This window comes from Sylvia atricapilla, chromosome 2, assembly GCF_009819655.1.
Source record: "Sylvia atricapilla isolate bSylAtr1 chromosome 2, bSylAtr1.pri, whole genome shotgun sequence".
NCBI classification, from domain to species: Eukaryota; Metazoa; Chordata; class Aves; order Passeriformes; family Sylviidae; genus Sylvia; species Sylvia atricapilla.
This window is the reverse complement of record NC_089141.1, coordinates 33,408,830-33,421,029: the sequence shown is the minus strand read 5'-3', so window position 1 is coordinate 33,421,029 and position 12,200 is coordinate 33,408,830. Positions and strand designations below refer to the sequence as shown.

Here is a 12,200-nt window from a genome sequence, read left to right as displayed (position 1 = left end):
CGGGAAAGTAATGCCAAAATCTTGTTTCCAAAATGAAGCTTAAACTAAGGATTAAGAAGAAATCCACGCATGAACAGACCTCTGAAAACAGATTTACACATTACTTAATCAAGTGTCAAGACTGCTTTAAGTATAATGGACTGGGCAATAATGCAATCCAGATAATCTTTCTGCTGAAGAGAAGCCTTGACGTAGTCTAAATGCTGGATAACTGGTAGCTACCCACTCAGCTATTTCTAGCATATTGTAGGAAGGACATGAACACTGGAATAAAATAACTATTTTTTCTGTTTCAAGAACACAGCACTTATACCTAAGTGTGCAGCCTTGCTCCCTCCAACCAAGATGTAAGAAGTGCAATACAGAAAGATTGGTATCTTATAAATTAATGTCAAATCAAATTAAAACATTTATTTCTGCAATGTCTAATCTAATACATTAATGTAAATTTCTGCTTTCCCTTCTCTTTACTATCCTACTCCCAAATAAAAAACAGAAAAGAACTAGAAACAATAACACATAAACCATTCCAAAGAAAATTGCTCACACTAATTGAAAGAGAAATACATGTGAGAGCAATAGTTTCATGCACACCCATCAAAAAAAAAAAATTAAGCTTATAAGAGATTAAATTTTCTAAGTGCTTTATAGACATTAACAAAGCTAAATACTGTATAGGGCTGAAAGCAGGCAAGAGCAGACTACAGAGTTCTTCTACCAGTGATGTGATTACATAGAAAAAAGACCAGATATTTCTGGATACCATTTTGCTGTCCCTATCAGTTCCACACATTTCGGAAAAGTATTATTAAAGTGCAGAAAGATTACAAAATCTGATGTCAGAATGCAGCAGTTCATGGCTCCCACTGGGATACACTTCACTCAAGTCAGCTGGGATGACATCGTTACAAAAACCAAATTATTACAATAAATGTACTGCTCAAGGCTTAGCAGTGGATGTCAGTAACAGAAAGAATGGAAGGAGAGGGCATCAGGACATCCAACACATACTTCCTTGGAGAAAAAAAAAAAAAAAAAAAAAACAGTCTGGTCAGTATTAATAAAGAAACAGACAGAAAAAAAATGTTTTCTAGTACTAACTTTAGAATTCACACAATTGCATTTTGACACGCCAGCATTAAAAAAATGTAATTACAAAAAATCCACCAGTTTCAGGATATCTCAGTTTGCGGAATATAATTGCTTAAGTCCTTGTTCTATTTTAATTTAGTCCTTATACAAAAATGTTAAGCCCCACAGATCTACAAAAATCAGAAATTATTTATTGTGCCCTAACCATGGAAAGAATATACTCAATTCCAATGTCATCCTAAAGCACAGCTACATAGGCTACTTCAAGATTTGAGCTATTGGTGTTCCAGCAGAAAAGGAACACGAGACTCAAAGCCAAGCTTTGCCATGATCTGAGGCACCAGCCAGGCCTGATTATTTTCGTGATGTGTCATGGAACGCCTACAAGCATGCATCATCCAACCACAGTAACCTCAGCTTGACCTCCAGCACCCTCAGTGCTCACCTATATCCCTGAACTACAGATTCCACAAGAGGCACTGCACACAAAGAATGGTTTGAGTTAATGAATGTACTAATTGGCTGACCAATGTACAGTCGGACAGGTTACAGACTAAAAACACCACAGGCTTTCTGTCAATTCTGCCGTCATATGCACACCATTTTTATCTCTCCCTCCTCCATCCAATCTCCTTAACCCTCCCCTAAGTTTGGACAAAATGTATGACTTCAAGGACTACCCCTCCACCAAAATTTAGACAACACATACTACACTGACTGATGGAAAATGGAAACAAACACTACCATCTCTTTCATTCCTTCACAACATCCAGCTGAAATCAACCACATCATAACAGACTTTTATTAAAGGAAAAGAGGAAAAGAAAATAAACAAAACAAACAAACAAACAAACAAACAAACAACTATAAAAATATGCAGACACAGACAAATCTTTAGGAAAGCAGAGTTCAACAGCATTAATAGGCATAACTATCCGACATGCTGAGGCACCTTTAAAATGCAAATTTAGAAATTATCAATACAACTGTGCACACAGTTTATATAATCCATATGCTGCAAGTCATTAAAAATCCAAGGAGAAACTTATAAATTCAGTCACATGCTAAAAGCAAAGCAACCCCCAGTATTTAAAACAGATAAGAAAATACTTTTCATTACTCAAATGGCGGGCAGAGCAACAAATAGATGTCAGATTTCTTTCACAATTATATTCAGTTATTTATATATGTTCTTTAGAACCATTTGCATGTTTTTACAAATTTTACAACAACATTACTCCTTTGTTTTATAAAAATTATTTTTACATGCATTGGAGTAACTGAATCTCAACATGCCCTCAGGTAACACTTGGGTTTTGAAATACACTTGTTCAAATTAGCAACTTGTTTCTCATGCATCCTCTGAAACACTCAGATTTGCTTTTCTTCTTTCTATTAGCTTGCCCCTTCCTCTTTTTGCTGATTACAAAACCTGGCATCCAGATCAGTTCCTGCAATACTCTGAGGAAGAAGAATGTGTGCCTCCCGCTCTCTGAGCTGCCCTGTCCCACACAGGATGTCCTGTGAGGATCACCATTATTCGGTAGAGATGTTTTGATTTGGATATTTCAAAATTTTCCATACCACTCCACTAACTAAAAAAAGAAATAAACAGTACTGATGCATTCTTTGAATGACATGTAAGTTACCTTCACGCCTGGAACCACTCTCCTTCCATGACAACTTATCTTCACTAGTTGTTTTCCTTCTACTGAAATAAGTTGGAGAGTATATTTCATTCCCCTTAAAATGTCTAACTCAGCATAATTTTTATGGATTGTCATCCTACCCTGAAATTCCTGCACTCTACTATAAAGCTGTACTTAAGAGAACAGATTTATTCCTTGATAAACAGTCCCTGATAGTTCTCAGTATTCACAGTGTCTTTACCAAGATCTTTGCTCAGTCAGTCAAGGCTGAGGCTGTTTCTGATTTCCAGCATTACCGTGATGCAGGCTCCTGGTTACCCCTTGCATCTTTGACCATAAATTTTTCAGTTCACCTAAATTCATTATATGATCCTTTTTAAACCCTCAGCATCTCAGCAAAAGACTTTTTTTGTTTATTTTAATTTATGAGAGAATTTTTATATCATGGCCCAAAAGCCACCTGAACAGAGTGGAATGTTCAAAGCCTGGAATAAAGAAGTCACAGTTACTTTAGTAACATTTAGGCTAATTTTAGTCATATTTAACCCAGCTTCCAGCAGAATCTAAAGGCAAGAAGGCGGTGACCTACACGTCATCCATAACATAGCACTGAGACACAGGACACTGCATAGTACTAAGATGAACAGATATCCAAAAGAAGGCAATCGCATACCACCATTACAGTAACTCTAGGTACTGGATCAGACAGAAGAAAGATTACTCACTCACAGCCTAACCCAGAGATCCAAGCTGGCATCCAGAAGCTTATTCCATAGTAACACTATCATCCTCCCTAGTCTCCCCACTCTACTTCTAAACGCACAATGGTTTGCAGCACAAACAAGGAAAAATCACATCTTAATAAACCTAGTAATTCTAGAGCATTTTAGAATACAATCTGGGCAGTACAGCCTCCTTGCACACCTCAGAAAGATGATATATGACAACTCTATCTATGCTGGCAAACAAGAGAAGATCCACTTTACTTAGCTGGTCCCCCACCTTTGCTGAGGACCATTCAAACAGCTCTCCCAAGGAAAGCTGCATGCAAAGCGAGTCTGAAGAAGCAGCACAGCCAAAGTGCACCATCCATCCTTGGGAACAACCTCAGGCCCCATCCTACAGCAATGTGCATACAGCCACAAAAATGATGTGAGACTCACACTTCATCTTGATCTTTGGCTGGTGATTCTGTCTTACCCACAATCATTTTCAAAGCAATTCATTAGCACAAGAGCTGGTCTTGCTGTTGCTGCCTCCAGTCAAACAGTGATTTACCTGTGAAGTGACCTGCCAGCTGCCACATGCTGCTGGCACTGCAGCTCCCTGGCCCACACTGTACTCTCACAAATGTCTCTCCCACTGATATTGTAGAGAAAGAAAAAAACACCTCATATTTATACAATAGCTGAGAGCATTTGTGTCTCTGACAATATGATATACAATGCTATCCTATTCCTAGAAAGGTTACAGAATAAATAATGGAGATTAGGATACAGAATACAGATACTGATGGGTCAAACAGGGTTCAGGAAGACAACAGCACTGGAATCCTAAGTAGAAAAAAAAACCCCTTCTGACACAGAAAAAGAAAGAAGCAATTGGCATCTAAGAACCTGAAGGTTATTCTTGGCAAAAGAAGAAGCAGATAAGGCACAAGTATGAACAAATAGAAGTGAAACCAAAATGAGAATCAAAAGTATGAAACTGAGCCTGAAAAGATTATGAGAAGAAATTAAGAAAGAAAAAAAAACAGTAAAATAGAGCAAGTTCTGAGGATCATTAAAATCTGTCCTGGAGCAGCAGACTCTGGTTACACTTGCTCTGAAGAGTTGGCTGAATCAGCCCTCAGTGCAGAGGACATCTGAAACAGACCCTCTGGCACCCACAGCGCACTAGGCCTGCAGCTCCTCTCCTGTGTGCCAGCAGGTCTGTGCGGGAGAAGTGTCTGGAGTCAGAGCCAGGAGTAAGCCAAGAGTCAGCCTGGGCCAGTGCTCAAGCTGTGCCCTGGTTGTGCCCTTTAGCAGCAGATACATTTAGGAAGAGGCTGGTGCTGAGAAGGAAGTGCAGGAGATGGAGGTGGGGAGAGGAAGACCTGTGTTCGAAAGGGAGAGGGGCAGGACAGAAGTCAGGCCAGAAAGTGAGGGAGGGAGCCTATCTTAAATTAGGTGAAGAGAGTAGACAATCGGACCAAGAGAAAGGCAAGGCGAATGGTATGACTGACTCTCGGCATCCCACAGGGAAAAGGTTCAAAGAGTGAGTTCCAGGATTGCTACTACAAAGTAGCAAACAAACAATTTCTACCTTATTTAGATTAGGTGAAAATGTTACCTGATCAGATTATCTCTGATACACTACAAAGACTTCATAAAAATGACTAAGCACATTTATCTACTCTGCACTATCAGCAAACAAATGCCTAAAACTTACAAATCCCCAGGAAATAGAGGATTTTGTTCTAATGCATGTGATGAACAGCACTTTACTCATGTGAAATGAACAGGATCTTGGGAAATGAATGATGAAACTACTCAAAACCACTCACTATTCCAGTCTTTTCCCAACTTTGTGCATTTTTCCTGTTAAATCATCCTCATCTCCTCACCTCTGTGAATTTCTAGAAGTCTGACTTCTTCTGCGGCTTTGAAAATATGTCACTTTCCTATTTTGTTTTACTAATGTGAAAACAAAGTACAGATTGAAGAAAGTACAGCAAATTCTGAGGAAGGACATTTTCATTGAAGTTTCAAGATATCAAGGCAAATAGTTCTCAAAAAGTATAATCACAAGGTTTATGAAACACTGTTCAGGGGTTCTTCTGCAGGTATAAGCCAAGCCAAATGCTAAGCCACTTCCTTTTTTATTTTTTTTTATTTTTTTTAAGTGGGTTTCATAAGACTTGCATATGGGGACATTTGGTTTGTGAAAACACAAGCAGCCTTAATTACAAAACAGGCATTCCTGTCAGCCACTAGACATGGCAAGGGACAATTCAATGTAGATGTGAAGCCTATTTTCACCAAAGCAATCCATTTGTATTGGACCAAAAATAGACAGTGCATGTATGGTGTCTCAAGGCTATATTTTTTCCAACTAAAATAATACTCAAGCACAATTACTAAAAAAAGAAGGGAAAAAAACCAAACAACTAAACAAAGAGTACAGCACTACTTAAAAGCAAAAACTTTATGCAGTCATATACCGACAGCCAATATTTCACTTACTGACACCACTTAATTCAGTTCCATCAGTCTCCCACAGACCAAAGAGAAACAAAGCATTTAAGGGATGTGGGGTGAAGCCACTACGAGTTTGGACTCTGGATTGCAACTGTCCCTAACCACATTCTGTCAGAGAACAACCTCTGGTTACTTATTCTCATCTATTCATTCTCATTCATTTCTACACAAGCTTTTGTGAAAGGAAACTCTTTCATCTCCTTTCCTTAGCTATTAGCTTGTAGCAACAAGAGGAACAATCAGAAGCCATTTTACAGGCTGACACAGAAAAATGAAGTGCATTTTTTGTTGCTGAGGTCTACAAAGGACTAGGACTAAGTACAACCAGAAACATTCTGAACACACACTGATATAACTATAAAGACAAAATAACTTCAATCCATCCCCTTATGTGAATCTGAGCATTTCTGCTGTCCAACTGTGGTATTTCATTTACAAATAAAAGTTTTTCAAGCACAGCTGTAAGTCAGGAAAAGAATGAATTTTGTGATGACTCTCTTAATTCAACACTGTTCTTTCCCTGCCAAGCTACTTAATGTGCAAAGCTTCTGCTTCCTCCTCTGCAGCCCACACTGCACCCTTTTCCTCTTTCCCTTACACTGGTTCTGGTGCTCCTCAAATCCTGCTTAATAATTCAATTCAGTAGTGTATCTGAAAATTACCCCAGCTAAAAAGCAAAGTAAGTAATCTCTTCTTGGTTAGCTCATGGAGAGATGAGGTCCGAAATCACACAAAGAAAAAGTAAAGTTATGTGTCTGGGAGCAGAGACTGGAAAGTGCTTCCTCTCTGTTTAGACAGCAGCAAGATCTGACAGCAGCTCAGCTTTAGATTACCCTGTCAGGACAAGTTAAACACTGTCAACAAAAAGCTAAGAGAAACTAAACTAAACTGCAAACAAAACAGTGTAAAAAGTGAGGCAGAGGTTTTACAATACAGCAGGACATTGGTTGAAACAGTTCCCACCTCACTTTGAGTTTGTGACAAGATGTAACTGTTTATGGGGTCACAATGCAAAACAGATCAGGAAAACATTTTGCCTTTTTAGGTTTGTTTTTCTTTTCAAAGAAATAAAAAGTGTGAGCTTTCCCCCTAACCCATGATTGCACAACTGAGCGAACCACAACAGAGCTATTAGCAGGAAATCTCTTGACTAGGTTTGGCTGTTGGGGAACTTTGATATAATTACAGAACTGTTTGAGCTACTTTATCTTTAGCCAGACCTGAAAGATCACCACTACATCTCTCAGGCTCATTTCAGAACCATGCTCTGCTGGTACAACTGTTCATGTTCCTACAGAGCAAAATAGATCAGAAGACAGATTCAAAGAAAATAGTACTGGGTAAAGGAAGAGAAGAGAGAATGTTCTCTGTATTAGTTTCATGATACAGGTCACTGCATGCTCCCACCAACAGCTGCCACTCCTGCCTGTGGCAGTTCTGAGTGAAAATGTTCACTGTCAGACAACTCCTTAGCTTCACACAGCTACCAGTTACCATTTTACCATACAAATGGATGTCATCACAATTTTCACTCAAGAAATCCTTCAATGGGAGCTTTACTGAATTATGCCAGGATGCTGCAGTCCCACTCCTTTCCTTCTCTTTATTACACAGCTCGATAATCCTGTTGCACCACCATTGGTGCAGACTCAATGACTTGTGCTTCCTTCTGTCAAGTACAGCTTGGGGGCAACTCAGGGCCAGCTCACTCCTCAATCCCCCAGGGTACCACCACAGGAGAAGCACGGAGCTGGGGACAGAAGTGCTCACCTCCAGCAACTCCAGCTTAGATTGGCTCTCAGGATATGTTTACACAGATGATGCAAACACATCCCAGCTCTTCTATCTACACCCTGGTTTGCTAGAAATGTGCCAGCTGCAACTGAGGTGATATAACCAAGTCTAATTGCACACTCACGCTAAGATACCTCACCTGTAGGATACTCTCTGAATACTCAGACTCCTCTAGCCTCGATGCATTTTTTTGGTCTTGCTTCATTATGCAACAGAATCTCCTTGATCTTAAAGCACTGATTAGGAAGGTGTCACCAACACACGTGTATTACACTTGCTACTGCCAAAGACACAATGCTAGCCTCCCAGGCAAACACTAAGGCTTTTTATTCAGCTATCATAGGCTTTGGAAGATGACAGAAATACAGTGTTCAGGCTGTATTTCTACATGCTCTTCTACTCACCAGCACCAACTCTCTCACTGTATATTATGCTTCCAGATGCCACTACCCCCTATGCCATTCCTCTGCCCTACTTGGCTCTGATTCAAGATAGTCTCCCTGTCATGCCTTTCCCCTGTCAAACACCAGGCTCTCCCCACCACACAGTCCTACAGCCCTTAAACCAAACGGCCCCACCACCATCCCTCTCCCCTCCAGCACCAGACTCGACACCAAAACATACTATTTGCGATTCTCCCCCTTCACTCCAGGGTCGGCTACTCCCTTGACTTGTGTCCTGCCCTTTGCCTCCGACCATAACACTCTCCCCGGACCCCAGACAAGTCTCCCTTCCTTAATACGCCTTATGTCCTTCCCCGCCACCGCAAGCCAGACCCCCTCGCCACGGCACTCGTGTCCTCCCCAAAAACACCCCTACGTCCTTCCCCCTCCGCTCAGGCCAGGCTCCCACCATGTCCTTCACAGTCCACTTCCACTCCAGGCCAGGCTCCCCCCCTGCGCCCTGGTATCCACCCAAAACCAAGGTCAGGCTCCCCCCTCTCTGACACCCCTCCTGCCCTTGTCCCCTCAGGCCAGGCTGCCCCTTAGGCCGGGCTGCCGCACATGCACACGCACACACCCACCAGGTAGAGGGTGCCGTAGATGCGGAGGGACTCTGCCAGGGCGCTCTGGGTGACGTGCAGCACAGCCCAGGAGCACCGCGGGTGCCAGGTGTGCCCGATCTCGTAGCAGTTGTGGGGGATGGATTTGCTCAGGGCCGCCATCTTTGCAGCGCGCGCGCGGAGGGGAGGGGACGGGAGGGGGCGCGGGGCGCGCGCGGCCGCCGCGTCACCGCCGCTGCCGGGGGAAGAGGTCGCGCGGGGCGCTGCGCGCGCCGGGGTTACTCGCGGGCACCGCCGCTCTTCCCACGCCCCCCGCCCCGAGCGCGCGCCGCTCGCGTGAGGCCCGCAGCCAATCCGCGGCCGCCGGGGAGCGGCCGGGGCCGGGGGTGGCGCGAGCGGCGGCGCGCGGGGGGGCGGGCGGCGGCGCTGAGGGAGAGTGTTACCCCCGGTGTGTGTCCCCCGTGTGTCCCCCCGGTGTGTCCTCCGTGTCCTTGGGTGTCCCGTGTGTGTCTCCCGTCCGCCGAGCGTCCTGTGTGTCCCGCGTTTGTTCCCTTTGTATGTCCTGTGTGTGTGTGTGTGTGTCTCCCGTGTCCTGTCACGCAGCCGTGGCGGCACGGGCACTTGGACGAAGCTGTTTCTGTACTTGGTGTGGTCAAATCGCAGCAGTACGGATTCTGGGATGTCTGCGGAGACAGCAGCTCGCACGACTCGGCTGATTCTCATCGTGGTGGGGAGAGGTTTCAGAGTAGGGCAAGGAGTCTACGCTGAGCTCAGAATTAAAGGTATCTCGCAGTTGCTCGTCGCCTGTGACGGCAGCGACATCTCCTTCAGCTCACTCCGCCCGTGCGGCCCTGGTCCTTCTGGTTTCCATGTCACCCCGCTTCTCCTGAGACCCTGGATCATATCAAACGCGCTGTTTCCCGTCTTAATTGGTGCGGCCTCCTCACACACTTAAGGTCTGGCTCCTGTGGTTAGAGTGTTTGCAGGCTGACTGCAGAGTTTTGTAAACTTCCTGGGACGTAGATCGGCATCTGCGTGGGTCCACGTGCAGAACTGTGTATTAAGTGCAAAGTCTTCATAAAAAAAAAAAACTTTAATTATGAACCAGCGATACCAGAAAAGTGAAAAAAGGCACACATGCACACGCACGCAGCGTCCTTCCTGCATGTCCCCTGCGTCCCATCACCCCCGAAGGGGACATAGGGAGTGGCTCCCAGTGCCACAGCAGCGGGCTGGATGGCCAGGCAGGGAGATGATTAATTAAGGTTTAAAGGGACCACTGGAGGTCATCTTATCCAAACTCCCTTCTTAAGCAGCACCCACTAAAGCACATCACTTGAGATTGTGTTCAGGCAACTTTTGGATATCTCCAGTGAGGGAGACTCCACAACCTCTCTGGGCAGGCTTTTCCAGTGCTTGGTCACTGCACAGTAAAGAAGTTCTTCCTCAGGTTCAGGTGGAACTTCCTGTGTATGTTTCTGCTCGTTGCCTCATGTCCTCTTGCTTGGCACCACCAAGAAGAGCCTGGTTCCATCCTCTTAATACCCTTCCTTCAGATAGTGATAGACATTGTTGAGGTCCCTCTCTCCAGGCTAAAGAAGCCCAGGTCCCTGAGCCTTTCCTCATGTGAAAGATGTTTCAGTCCAAATCACCTTTGGACATGATGGAGTTTTTACAAAACCATGAAGGCAATGACTGATGACACAGTTACAGCTCAATTGCAAAACTGGCATCTGGATCCAGCTTGAAATTTTGCTGATTTAGGGACTAAAGAGGCAGCGTATATCAGGACATGAGGACTTCATTTGTTTCTCTGTTAAATAACAGGTCACAAACACTCTGTCCTGTTGAAGAAAGTACACTCTACCTCTTGTGCTGAGGTCAAGTCAAGAAGAGATTGTTTCAAGACCTAGGTGGGACATACATCCTGAAGTCCATAGGAAGATCAGCAGACTAACCTCCACTCAAATGCAGACTTAGAACAGATCCACAGGAAGAAAATTCCATCCTCTTAACAGCCTGGCTCCAAATAGTCCTGTTGAAGAGTTCATCTCGCTGATCAGACTTGGGACCATCCTGTACCACTCCCAAAAATATAGAGCAAATTTGTACTGATTTTGTAGACTCCTTTACTGTTCTTCCAAAGGAGCTTGCTGTGGGTGCAACAACATACTTGCATTTCAATTTTAGCAGCCCGTAGATGGGTAGGTTAGATGGTTCACAGAACTTGGGGCCACTGAGAGACTATCTGCAGACTCACAACAAATCTGCTGTAGGAGATCTTTGGGCTAAATAGTTCAATTATGCTCTTTCACTCAAGCGTATCTAACCAACCAACCCCTTTAGGTAGAGCTCTGTCTATGACAGTTTGTATTTAAATTCTAGTGGAAGGCCCTAGAGATAACTTGAAATTCAGCTTTAGTCCTGGGGTACAGCTCCCCTGCAGCTGCAGCTCTGTGGCTGCCTCAGGGAGTGAATATTGCTGTGTGCTGACCCTCGCAGGGGGGAAGCAGGCTTGGCCATATAACCTGGTGCTGTTGTCTGGACTTCGGCTTGGACCTAGTGCCTTGCTTGCTTTTTTTTTTTTTTTTTTAAGTACTCCGTAAAACACTGCTTGTGGGCAGAAAATGCCATTATTGCCTACGTTATGGATTCTGGCTCTCTTTGCTTGCATGTTTTGGCATTGGTAATACTCTGGTCTTAAGCCTTGCTTGCTGCCTTGTATTTGTAGGCAGTGAGCTATGGCACATACAACACTAATTGCACAAGTAGATTTCACATCTGACAGATGTTTTTGCAGACAGTCCTAATTTTGGGAGCACTTGCCCGGCTAAAGTTAAGCAAAACTGGCAGACAAGGATCCAACAAGATACTTTGTTCATTTATGCAGCACCCGTCATCTAGCTGAAGAGTTGCCTGCCCAGAGCTGAAGGCTTTTGCATGTCTCCTGTTGGGTCAGCTGAGGAAGATTCTGATGATGCGCTGATAAAGAAAGCAGCACAGTCCTGACCTTGCTCCAGGCCCTTTTCCATGAGGTTGCAATACTCTGAGAAGAAGCCCTGTGGGTGAAGCCACATGGGAATACTGCTGATGGTCCAGTTGGCATTTGATGCCACCCCAGGCTACTCTGTCCTGGGAAACCTACCCCTGGTTGGAATAGGGACAAAAAAGTCTCAGAAAAGGGTGGAATCTCATGAATTAAAATAAAACACTGATGACCTTTACTTTTGCCCCTAAGCATCTGGGGTTTTCAGGAATGCTTCTCATTGCATGAACAAGGCTCTATACTGGGAATAGAAGGGTGTGTCTGTAATGTTGCTTAAACAAACTCTGGTGGTGAACCTTGTGGCATAAAGCCAAGTGATGTAGCACACACTGTTCAGAGTTTGCCTTGTAATATCCAGGTGCCTTGGAAAGAACTAC

At 43.9% G+C, this 12,200-nt stretch overlaps 1 protein-coding gene across 1 annotated transcript in view; it reads right to left on the bottom strand.

The window, feature by feature from the left end:
- The window catches only part of TMEM135 (transmembrane protein 135), a 161,539-nt gene extending 152,529 nt beyond the window's left edge, over window positions 1–9,010 (bottom strand). Inside the window, exon 1 of the mRNA XM_066341303.1 lies at window positions 8,799–9,010. Coding sequence (XP_066197400.1) covers window positions 8,799–8,939 — 141 coding nt within the window. The 5' untranslated portion in view covers window positions 8,940–9,010. The remainder of the gene's footprint in view (window positions 1–8,798) is intronic.
- Between the last annotated feature and the right edge of the window lie 3,190 nt (window positions 9,011–12,200).